General features: G+C 47.7%; 1 protein-coding gene across 1 annotated transcript; it reads right to left on the bottom strand.

The window, feature by feature from the left end:
* Nucleotides 1-1,011: 1,011 nt before the first annotated feature.
* On the bottom strand, nt 1,012-3,547 carry foxa2 (forkhead box A2). Its single transcript, XM_011615958.2, has 2 exons — nt 3,126-3,547; nt 1,012-2,563 (listed from the first exon to the last, which is right to left on the bottom strand). The coding sequence occupies exons 1-2, from the start codon at nt 3,192-3,194 to the stop codon at nt 1,388-1,390; spliced, it is 1,245 nt and encodes a 414-aa protein (XP_011614260.1). The 5' UTR covers nt 3,195-3,547; the 3' UTR covers nt 1,012-1,387.
* Between the last annotated feature and the right edge of the window lie 8,568 nt (nt 3,548-12,115).

The raw sequence follows: 12,115 nt of genomic DNA, 5'->3' as shown, positions 1-12,115 counted from the left end.
GATTTGTGCTGAGCGGAGGATCGGAGGCTGGAGGAGGCCGAAGGGGAGGAGGACCCCCTCATTTGGACCGTCTCGAGTCTATCTTATCTAACGAGCGGGGTGGACCCGACTTTGAAAGTAGGGGAAAGACAATGGGCCCCCAGATTGAGGAGAGAAAAGTTAGAGCATCACATTGAGGTACCTCTGTTCCCAAATCAGCCTCTTTTCCAGCAACTATTCTCCTGCGCCACGGGAGGCTGTTTTTATGGGACAATAACACTTAATCTTATATTCACTCATCTAAACTTTGCTCTGTGTGTGTGTGTGTGTGTGTGTGTGTGTGTGTGTGTGTGTGTGTGTGTGTGTGTGTGTGTGTGTGTGTGTGTGTGTGTGGACGTGGTTGGAATCATATGTGTGTCATTGTGTGGGAATTTCACCGTCACACATCTCAGGTCTCTTTAGGGAACTTTTGCATGATTTTAGCATGTTGTGACGTATTTCTCCACTATTTAATTCGTCGTGCCGTTTTCTCAAGATCCCAAAAATTATAATGTTCTCCATCATTAATAATCAAATTTGGTTTTGGGATTATTAAGCTCGTGTTTGTTTTGTTTGCATTTTCCCGACGACAAATTGAGCTTATTGTGCCCAATATTGTGCAGCAAAGCCATTAATCCCGGCGGAAGACAGGGGCCTCATGATAGGAGCAAGTGGAGCGGAAGAATTCTTCTTTTTTTAGATAAAAGAAATTATCACCAACCATTTGTGACAAAATACATTATGAAATAAAAAATATAGAAAATGAGCCGATTTTTTCATTAATACGTTAAGTGCACATATATATAATAAGTGTAATATACTTTTACTATTAAATGTATTTTTTTAATTATAGTATTAAAGTATAAATAGTAGTATAGTATAAATAATTACTAAACTCTGACAATCATCCATGAATGTAATTAAGCCCAAATGGCTGAATAATAATAATAATAATAATAATAATAATGATAATAATAATAATAACACGCCGCAATTTCAGAAAACAAAACCAGTAACACTTTAATATAGATTCTGTTCTTGTCACTACAAGAATACACATATACAAGCCATAAATAGGAATTACACAAATGATTGAAGAAGTCCTCTCAAATCCATTCAGCAATCCAGATATTTTACAAACAGGTTGTGGGTTCTCTTTCCCTGAAGTGGGAAAAGATCTGGTCACATTATCGTTACGTTGAGTTATTATGATCATCTTCTCTCAAAATAATTAAGCTACGAACAAACTCGACAACTAAAACGGTGAGAAACGTCAAAATATCTGAAATACATATTGTACACAAACTCTATATTCTTTTTTACAAATGTACAAACTGGCGGGGGTTAAAGTCCACATCGGTGGAAGAGTTTATGAGGAGTTCATGATCGGCCTGGAATAGACACCTTGGTAATAAGCTGCGTCCGGTATGGACGCGGAATCCAGACCGTGCTTCCCCGCCATGGCGCCCATGGACAGAGCCCCGGCCATGGGGGAGCCATAGCCCGAGTAATGCATCACCTGCTCGTACGTTTTTAGGTCCATTTTGTGGTGGTGCTGCTGCTCTGAGGACATGAGGTTGTTTATGGAGAACGGGTGGTTAAAGGAGTAGTGGTGCTCCGGCTTCAGGTGCGCTTCGTGCGCAAGGACCGAGTGGTGCGGGGGCATGAGGTGCTGCCCCTGCGACACCGGGGACGCGGCGGCGTGCTCCGGACTCAGGGCCTGGCTCGTCTTCATGTCCGACAGGGACCTCTTGTGCTCGCTGGAGGAGGAGTTGGAGTGGGGGGACTCGTTACCGTTGCAGCTCTCGGAGCTGCTGTTGGAGGAGCCGCCGTCTCCGGATTTCCGACCCCCGTCCTTCATGGTTTTCTTGTCGCACTTGAAGCGCTTCTGCCTCCTCAGGTAGCAGCCGTTCTCAAACATGTTTCCGGAGTCCGGGTGGAGAGTCCAAAAGGAGCCTTTCCCCGGCTTATCCGGGGAGCGGGGCACCTTGACGAAACAGTCATTGAACGACAGAGAATGGCGGATGGAATTCTGCCAGCGCTGCTGGTTCTGCCGGTAAAAAGGGAACAGGTCCATTATCCACTGGTAGATCTCAGCTAGTGTCAGCATTTTGCTGGGGGACTGCTGGATGGCCATGGTGATGAGAGAAATATAGGAATATGGCGGTTTGGCGTGCGTGTAGCTCCTGCGGTAGGTCTTTGGGTCTCTGGACCTGTTGATGTTAGACTGTCCGTAAATGGGGCTCATGGCGTTCATGTTGGTGTAGGACGTCAGGGCGTTCATGGATGCGGGCTGCGCCGTCATGGGGCTCATACTCGGGCTCAGGGCTGCGCTCATGGCCGTCATGCCTGCGCCCATCCCGTTCATGGCTCCGGTTCCCGGCGACATGCCGGTCATGGAGGGGCTCATGCCCGTGTTGACGTATGACATGTTCATGGAGTTGGCCGTCATATTGGCGGTGGTGTTCATGCCGGACATGCTCATGTAGGTGTTCATCGAGTTCATTCCCAGGCCCGTGTTCATGTTGCCAACTGAGGTGTAACACTGTCGGCGAGGGAAAGAGACAAATGATCAGAGTCGCCTGCGGTCAGTGATCAGAACACGTCAACTGCGCATCAGGGCGAGAAATCAGGGTTCGTTGTCTCACATATAGGAAAGATTTTTAAGATTTAGAAGATAGTTAAATTAAACTCCAATACCAATGCAAATAAATCACGGTAAAACCATTATAATAGACTGGGGATCGGGATGGCATCTCTTATAAAGTGGCTGAAAATAGCTAAAAAACCCAAAAATATTTAAATCAATCTCCCCCAAAACCCAGCAGCTCGGATGTTAATTGGGTCACAACAAACCACAAAACCCAATTTAGTAACCATAGACACATCTAGAGTAATAAAAATGATAATCCGCGTGAAAAGTTTCCCCTCTGCATGTCAGCCACTTTGTTAGGAGAGTGCGCTGCGCGGAGATGGGGGAGGATTTGGAGGCGCCTCAAGTCAATATTTGATCACAAAGTTAATATTATCTCAGGGCTAATATTGAGTTGTAGCTATAAAATGGGATCGGCTTTAGACGGGGAAAAATATATATTTAAGGTACCCACCTCGGGCTCTGCGTAGTAGGTGCTCCAGTCGGTGTGTTCGTGTCCTTCCATTTTAACTGCTCCAAGCATTATGGAGGACTTTTACAAAGCGTCTCCCAGCAGAGGTAAACCCAAAAGTCTCCCAATAAGCGCAGGTAACTGGGGACCACTGGGTGTGTGTGCTGCGTCGGTGTGTCCCTCGGTCGGAGGCTGGCGCATGTGTGTGTCGTGGAGGCGGCGGTGAGACGCGTCTGTCAGTGAGTGCAGCTCGAATGACGCTGAGCGCTGCCTGTTAACGCTGTGATATAGCTCTGCGCCAGGCAAGCCTCCAATCCCGACTTCTACGCCTTGGGCCCTATTTGAATAATCTCCTCGCACCTAGGCGTGAGACTCCTCAAGCTCCCCCCCCCACCAGCATCGCCACCCTAATTGTACACCTGCGCTGCCTGAAAAGAACAATTTCTGAAGGAAAGCTTCATTATAAACTCATCTTATTGGGCCGTGAGTGACAATGAGGAACTATAAATGGGAATGTCCGGCGCTTTGCTGCGCTTTGACGCACCCTCCAACCTGCTTTTGTTTCTTTTCTTTTTTCTTTTCTTTTCTTTTTTTACCCTAACGTGATAATCAGGATTCAGTTTTTGGTTGTTTTTGGTTTTTTTTACTTTGAAGAGTCGTAGATTTTAAACTATCTTATATTCAAAGTATTTCTGAGTAGAGAGCAGTGTAAAATTAACTATTAATGTGAGGTGGATTAGTTAACATATTAATAATCCTATTAAAAGACATTTTTTGTTGGTTTTATCGCTGTGAATATGCGTCTCGTGGAGCATATTTGCCATTTTTGATTTCCCCAACGGTGTAATAATGTCCTGAAGAAGATGGCTGATGCAAATCATTTAAAATGCGTCTCAAACCTGCTGCACATCATGGTGCATGAATCCCACGTTATGAAGACATATATTCAATTCTCAACAAGAAAAAAAAGCCATTCGAGTTTACATTTTTTTCCTGTGATTCTGGCATATTTTGCTTCTTTCCTTCACCTCGCTGTTGGTCTCAATCAGCCGTTCGAAATGTTTAATTGATGCTGAATATGCGAGGCGCAGCTCTAGAGCGCCCTCTCTCGGTTACTACGAACCACCTCATTCTGCCTCAAATCCATACTTTTCGCCATGAAAAGAAGGGAAACGCGGTTTAAACACTGTCACTAGTATTTTCCACGGTGTTACACGTTCTGTGCAGCTTGAGAGATGCAAAGTGACTCCTGGAAAATAATCTAGGAGTTCCTCACACCTCTAAAAGCGGCTGCGTCCGCATAAATGGATCCAACAGATGGATAATCAGGTCCCCACCGCGCAAGTGTCCCGGATTTTTTCCCCTTTATCGCCACATGTCTCAGATCTCCGCGGTTACTTGGGTCGAGGCCCGGCCTGTCGGGGTCCGGCCCGTACAGTATTTGCAGTGTTTGTGTGACACAAACAGGCAGGTGAGGGTCCGGTCCGGTGCCAGCCACGCTTCATCTGTTTGACTCCATATTTACGCAGGAGCATAACTATCAGTGCAGAGAGCTATTAGTAAAGGCGAGTAAACCTGTGGTGTTGACGAGGGACTAACAGACTCTGCTTAACTTGGAAATGAGTTCCTGAGGCGGTGCTGGTGGTTCCGGGGGAATGTTGCATGTACGTTTGAGGATTTGATTGGAGATGTTCGGATCTGCACTTTTGACTGACTCCGCTTAATTCATTAAAACTAATGACAATAACGAGACAGGCAACACAGCAAATGTCCATGAATGCATCATCTCTAATACTGGTCACATTATTAATGATTGAATCAGCTCCGCGTGGCCTTGACACATTTTGGTTTAAAAAATTCTAGAATTTCGGGAAACATGCCTTTTTATTTCTTTATTTTTTAACCATCTGCCGCTTTGACTAAAGTGTACCAGTTATCCCAAAATGACCACATTCTCCACTGTCCTCGACCTGCCTGACACTGTGTTCCTGAACCAGACACGTTGCTAATTCCCTGGTTAATTATCAACCCATTGGTTAAAGGTCACATTTTGGATTTAAAAACAAATCAAAAACAGGACTTTTTAACGGTCCCATCTCCTGTTCCTCCTCCGATGTCACGTGTGTCCATGAGCACATGGAGCTTCCGTGTTCCATGAATCCACCGGGGCAGTTGTTCCCCAGACTGAAGGTGAAGCAGGCCGGCCTGTGTGTGACATTACTGGAGACCCGAACAGGCCTGCTGTCTGCCGAACGAGCTGTTCCGACCGTGTCGGGGCAATAATTCATTATCCAGTAGGGATTTGTTCACATGACTGAGGAGAAAAGAGGAAAAAAATATCTGTCTATCGATATACTGTATATATATATATATATATATATATATATATAGAGAGAGAGAGAGAGAGAGAGAGAGAATTATAGGGGGAGAGAGAGGCTGTATCTTGCTAGAAAACTGAAATACTTCACTTTTGTTCTTGTCCCATCTTTATTTACATCAAAAATTGGTGAAAATATGTTAATAAATAGTCCGTTTTCCTCATCTCCACACGGAATTGCTCATAGACTTGATAGCAAGTGAAGCTACAATGAGGTGGAACATTTTTTACTTTTTTTAGCTGCACATTTACTTTACTTTATGACACCTTATTACACCGATCGTGCCCACATCTGGTGTTTGCTCATGAAACAATGGTGTCCTTAACTGGTCTCTAGTTATCTCCCATTTCATTAACATCACATGGGAATTCCTGGAGTTTAAAGTGGGTTAAGCTCATTTTAGCACATTAGAGTCTTCTGTCGCTGAATGCTTCATGTTCCCTCAGAACACAGCTGCTTTCATCACTAACCGGTTTGTTCCCAAACATTCTTTTTTGTATAAGAAGGTAGAAAACAGAGAGAAAGGCATCAAGTTTCACACGGACGAGTCAAAAGCAGTGAGTATACACAGGCTAATGTGTGGCCTGCAGCCTCTGTGACCGCGCTAGCTCTGCCGCGTTGCTAATCAATTAGCCACGCCCGATGATGCGCGCGAGATTTCACACGTGCGGGCGCCGTTCCTTTATCGGAGGTGACGAGAGCAAACGCGGCTCCATGAGACTTAAATGAGTCTGTTAAAGAAGTGAAGAGGGCGACACCTGCAAAAGTAAACCGTCGCCGCAAAGCTGAGTTTTCTAGCTGCGGGCGAAGGGGGGGTGGGGGGGCGGAAGAAGGGGTCATCCGCGCTCCGTGAGAGGAAGGAGGAACATTCCTTCAAACACCCAAGAGTTGTTGGCAGGAATGTGTTAAGTTTCAGCTCTTCAGTTCGGATTTTTAACCCCCTCTTTTACCGAATCGTACCGAATCATTCCAGAACGTCCCTCTTCGAGGGTTGAGCATGGAAATCATCGGAATAAAAAGAATAACGGGAGAGTCTTCCTCTTAGAAAGTGGCGCAGGGGGAAAAAAAAGAAAAAAAAAAGAGAGATGTTTGCTGCCAACTTGCCTGTGGTGACAGTAAACATTCCAGAGCCGGGCTGGAGTTTGGACTCGCCATTATCTGCCACAGCTGTGACAACGCCTGTTGGCTGCAGGTTTGTGGCTGGCCGCGCTGTGTTTACCTGGAAATGAATCTGAAAAGCGGCTGGACTGGGAAGGCACACAATCCCGCTAAATAAAAACCCCGGAGCGACCAGCGCGGCGAGGTGCAGTGTGGGAGGGAGTCCAAAGTTATTGCTGTGGCCCCCGGCGGGTCGGGCCGCAAACACAGGCGTAAACGTGCTAAGGACATCCTCAAACACGCCGCGTTTGATATTGACAGGAATGCGGGCGAGGAATGCCGCCCGATAGGGTTCCGTGTTGACTGTATCCGGGGCGCCGCAGACCCAACACTTTCCCCTCTTGTCATGGTAAAGGTCCCCGTGTTGACCGCCGGCCGGCGTTCATCAGACGCGGTGACAGTTGATCCATCAGACCACAGCAGGGGAGCGATGGTGGGATCCCGAGAGATCCGGTGACGCAGAGGAATTCTTCGGCTCCTAAAACGAAGGTCATTGGGAGCCATGGCGGCGGGAACGCGCAGAGTTGAACGCACCATCCTGATCACTAATAAGTTCTGGCTGACCCAGTTCTAGGTGGCGGTTATTGGTGATTATGTGATCCCAGGTCTAAAGTCTCTAAATCCCTAAACTTTGAGACACCAAATGGTGAAAATGCTAAAGAAATGACGTCAAACAGACATTATTTAGCTGCAACTTAGAAAGAAGCTTAAGTGATTTTATTGAACTCATTCCGACCTTAAAAAACCCTTTGCTATGACTTATTTATTGGAATTTGTTCTATTTATGACACAAGACCACCAGAATTCTCAAATTCACACCAAAAATCACAAAATTCAAATAGATATTCAATAATATATGTAAAATACCTCGAGTTACATAAATGTACTAAATGTCCCAAAGCTTCCGGAAGCTCAGAAAACAACGTTGTTCCCTCCTAAATCATTCCTGTTAAGGATATTCCGAGGTTCTGGGAGCACAGCCGTGTTATCTCATAAATATCCATCATATCCCTGATGTCTGTCAGAGCAGCACGAGCGCGTTCTGTCTGGCTCTGAACTTTAAACCCTCGTGGTCGGGATGCGTATTAGAGCCAAAAGATTTAATATCACCAAATCAGCACATTGTTATTCATTAGTGGACCCACTGCAGAGTCAATACACATTTAATCACAGACTGGAGGCAATTAAAACAGGAGGGGGGCCGTGCTGCTATGCTAATTAAAGTGCTGCGCTCCCGAGGGAAGCTCTGCATCTAAATATCACCCCCCCCCACCCCCCCACTCCCCCGCATCATAATCCATCATGAGCTATTGCTGTTCACACATCATGGGTCCGTGCTGGCTGGGCCAGAGGGCAGACCTGGCCTTGGGGGGGGGGGGGGGCAATGGGGCTGGGACCTACTGACATTGTTCCTCTGTCATAATGGTTCCACTTTTGAAATTGGTGAGACATGTGTGACTTTGGGCCATTCGAGCGCTGTCACCTCTGACAGTCCTGTTGTCAACACACACACACACACACACACACACACACATCTCAGCTTTACATCTCAGAGAGGCTCTTGGTCCATTTCCTTTTCCCGTCAGCGGCTCAGCCAACGGTTCATATCTGCCGCTGTCTTATCTGTATTCCGGGCTGAAATTCGGGGAAATTCGAGTTCAGGATCACGTCTGACCGCTGACCCGAGCCCGTCGCCCCTCGCCGGCCGGTCCCCCGCCTTCATTACCCTCGTGCTTCCACGCAGCATGCAGCCACGGCCCACGCCCGGCGGATCGGCTGCACATTTCTGGCATATTGAACCAGGCTGTGCCTCGGCACGCCACCCCTGTTTGGTATGCATGGGCGTAGAAATTAGAGCCGATAGCGGTGAGCGTGGATCTGGCTGGAGGACAGCCTGCGTCTTCTCCCTTCCTGCACAGTTGTGTCCTTCCTGTATGGACTGAGGGCCCATCCATATGCAGATGGCTAATTTGTAGTGTTTACAGAGGAGTGTGGGGGGGCAGAGGGAGGGCAGATCTCATGAAGAGGACTGAAAAGAGGCTGCTGACGTGTCACCCCAGGAGCCTGCTGCTAAAGCCTGCCCTCGCAGTGAAACAACATAAGTGTCCAATCTGTGTTTGCTTACCCGTGGACACCGATGGCGGAGTCCTGGCCTGGCCTCGTAAATTCTGCTTCCCTCCTTCTTTTTTACAGGCCCCGACAGCTAACAGGCTATTGGGAAAGGTGGGGGGGGGGGGGTGTCCAATGACACGGCCACTCAACAGATTAGCACCTCATCAGCCTCCCGCGGCTTCGAACAAATATGGTCCCTGGCTCTTTAAAAGGTACAATAGGGCCGCCGCGGCTAAACAGCCCCCCGCCAGGAGAGCCCCCGCCCCTCCTCCAGCCACAAAACTTCCTGGTCTGCTCTTTCTGTGGGCCACAGCTGCACCAAGGGGTCCTTCCCCAGTCCTGGAGCCCACCCTGACCCCAATTGGCAAGATGTGTGTATTTCAGGTGAGCAAATATTGCCACTTGCCTGAGAGTTCAATGGCCGGCCCTTTCAAGAGGGGTGAGGGGGTTGCGTATTGCGCCCGCCCGCCCGCCTGGCTGTCTTGCAACAGGGGTTCATGTGGCCTCACACAGCAACTGATCCATAGGACGGGTCAAGGGAATTCTCCAGGCACAGCTGGAGTCAGCAAATCAAACATACCTATATGGCTCATCAGCATTCTCCCAGACTGGGACGCCATTTCCAGCTTTAATTTCCTCCACAACAAAAGAGCGCCTTGACATCCCAGGCAGGCAGACACACACTCACACACTCACTCACACACACACACACACACACACACATACACTCACACACACACAGCTCTGACATTAGTTTCACAGCAAATACGTCCTCCTTTAGATTTACTGTGAGGTAAAGTAATATCAGTAAAGTAATACTTATTAATTCAGGCTCATTTTTGTTGAGACTTCATCAACCTCTCTTTTTAGGGCTTAAACTACGTGAAATAATGCCAGATTTTTTTTTTCTCTTCAAACGTAGCAGCGTCTCCAAAAACCCTCTGAATAAGAGAGTAGAAACAGAGAGAAATGGAGATTATTATTAGAACTGGCTGGTTTTTAATTGCACCACAAACACATATGTGTATCTATTAAGGTCAGAGGTTAAATGATCGATATAGGAGAATCCCTCAGTTATAGCAGGACGGGACGGACAGGACGGACAGGACGGACAGGACGGAGGATGATGAGTCAGCTCGGAGGACCACCTTGATTTGCCCCCTGGAAGTCAAACAGGAGTGTGGGTCTTGGTGTCCTGGGAGACCTTCTCTGCCATCATCGTGAAATGGAACTGGCCCAGAAAGCAAACAAGATCTCTCTCCATCTCTCCCTCAAGCCCAGACCGAGCATGTCTGGCTGATGGGTTTTTCTGTTGTTCTCTTTGTTTGTTTGTTTGCTTGTTTGGTCTGGAACCCTCGGATACCCGGCATGGTGCGTCGAGGAACGGCAGTGGGATGGAGGCCGTGGGGGGCGCGGATGAGGTGAGGCGAGCTGGGGGGAGGGAGGGGGAGGACGCGCGACATGCAGACCTCCCCGCGAGGTGACGAGAGACCTGCCGAGAAGCTACCGGGCAAAGCTGCTCGACAAATACACACAGGCCCCAGGATCAGGGCAACAAAGACGGACGGCTGTCTCTGATCCCGGAGCAGAGGGTTTTATCTGACACACATGCTGCAGGGCTGCACAGACCCCGTCAGGGAACACCCCCACACCAAAGTCTTCCTGTAACAGTTGTGGATGTAGCTTCATTCAGGCTTTTCTCACAATAAGTGTCCGGTGCAGCGTGACTGGATTAACCTGCAGAGAGCGACACCTTCTGGCAGATAAGACCGTTGGTTTTTTTTAACTGGACCCGTGACACACGAATGAGAACGAATCAGATCTTTTTTTCTTTCTTTTTTTTCAAATTGGCCCACATTTCATTGAACGGTTCAAAGATTATCTATAAAATAAATGATTATCCGATGTTTACTTATTCGGAAGCAGATGAAATGGGACAAAAAAATGGCGGGATGGCGCTTCACAGCTAAACAAACTGCAAAAAAAAGGACTTGGAACCGACAAATAATTATTTTGTAACGTCATCTGAGGTCTGATTCAACAGGCAAGCTCTCCCTGGCTGAAGCCCAGCAAAACTGGAGGCATTAGGAAGGTGTCTCCGGGAGCAAAAGTCCGCCTTTGTTCATGTCTCTGGGCTCCAGACTGCTGCAGCCCCCTAACTACAAATCTAGCGGTTGCACTTCACAACCGAACCGCAAGAGGGAGACGTTTCCCCGTCTGAATGTCTGCCGACGCACAACTTTACAGATGGAGGCGCGCACATGTACACACTAATACGACATTTTCATTTCTAACTACTCAGCGTGTGTTGGCTGCTGTGTTTGGTTCGGTTGCGTGTAAAAACGTAAAGGTTTTGGTTCCTAAAACAGGAATCCACATGCTGGATAACACATTATTGAGTATTGCGTCGAGAACGTCAGAGATGATTCGTCAGGAGATCGTGCCAATCATTTTAGAAGCTGCCGCATCTGCATTGATGCCACTGGTGAATTACAACCGCTGGTTATTGGCTGGAGATTTAAACAAGAGCCGGATTCTGCAGTGCGCGACGATCTTATTGCATCCAAGCGCCTGGAGCTGGACACGCGTGATAGTTTGACAGCATTCCTCAACATCCGTTTCAAAGGTTCCCGCAAAGGTCCCGCCATCGCCTCCGCCACCCTCTTCAACTGTGTCATTACTGCCTTGTGGGGAGCGACTGGCTGGATGGTGCCCAGCAACAATCACAAGCAGCTGCAAGAGAATGGGATCAGACAGGGAAAAAACCACCACACACACACACACACACACACACACACACACACACACACACGCATCAAGATGAAACCCCACACAGCATGCGTGCGCGCTGGGGCCAATAAATTGAAGGCTGCGGGGATGTTAGCAGCACCGAGAGGTCTGGGTAAATTAAAAGAAAGAAAACCTTAAATGTGCGGTCTGTTCCTGAGCCAAGTGGATGAATGTCCAGTAATTAAATAAACATGAATAATATGTCAGAACTTCTACTTATTCAGACCAAACTCCTGCGTGTCGGTTGTAGGTCACACCATCTCATTTAGTAGACATTTATGACCTGGAACTTCCATCAGGAACTAAAATGCTTCTCTAGTCCAGTCCAGTCGGTGAACTTCCTTAAATGCTGAGAACAAAGAAACGATAGTGACGTTATCGCCAGATCACATTCAGCTTTGATGCCTGTGCACGAACCTCGTAGGGGCCAGACCGGCGCCTGCGCCACGTCGTGGGTCCAAACCGGCCACGGCTTTTTTTTTCTTCCATTTGAATGAAGTGAACTTTCCTGGCAGGAATGAAAACCTACTGGGGCTAAATCTAGACCACTGGGTC

This window comes from Takifugu rubripes, chromosome 2 (genome assembly GCF_901000725.2).
Source record: "Takifugu rubripes chromosome 2, fTakRub1.2, whole genome shotgun sequence".
NCBI lineage: Eukaryota > Metazoa > Chordata > Actinopteri > Tetraodontiformes > Tetraodontidae > Takifugu > Takifugu rubripes.
Note: the sequence above shows the minus strand (reverse complement) of the source record. Positions and strands in the feature narration are given on the sequence as shown.

Excerpts from the sequence above, each read along its gene's own strand:
- foxa2 (XM_011615958.2), bottom strand. The coding sequence starts at position 3,194 with ATGCTTGGAGCAGTTAAAATGGAAGGACACGAACACACCGACTGGAGC. Across the intron at positions 2,564-3,125 it reads CCTACTACGCAGAGCCCGAG|TGTTACACCTCAGTTGGCAA; the intron begins GTGGGTACCTTA and ends CCTCGCCGACAG.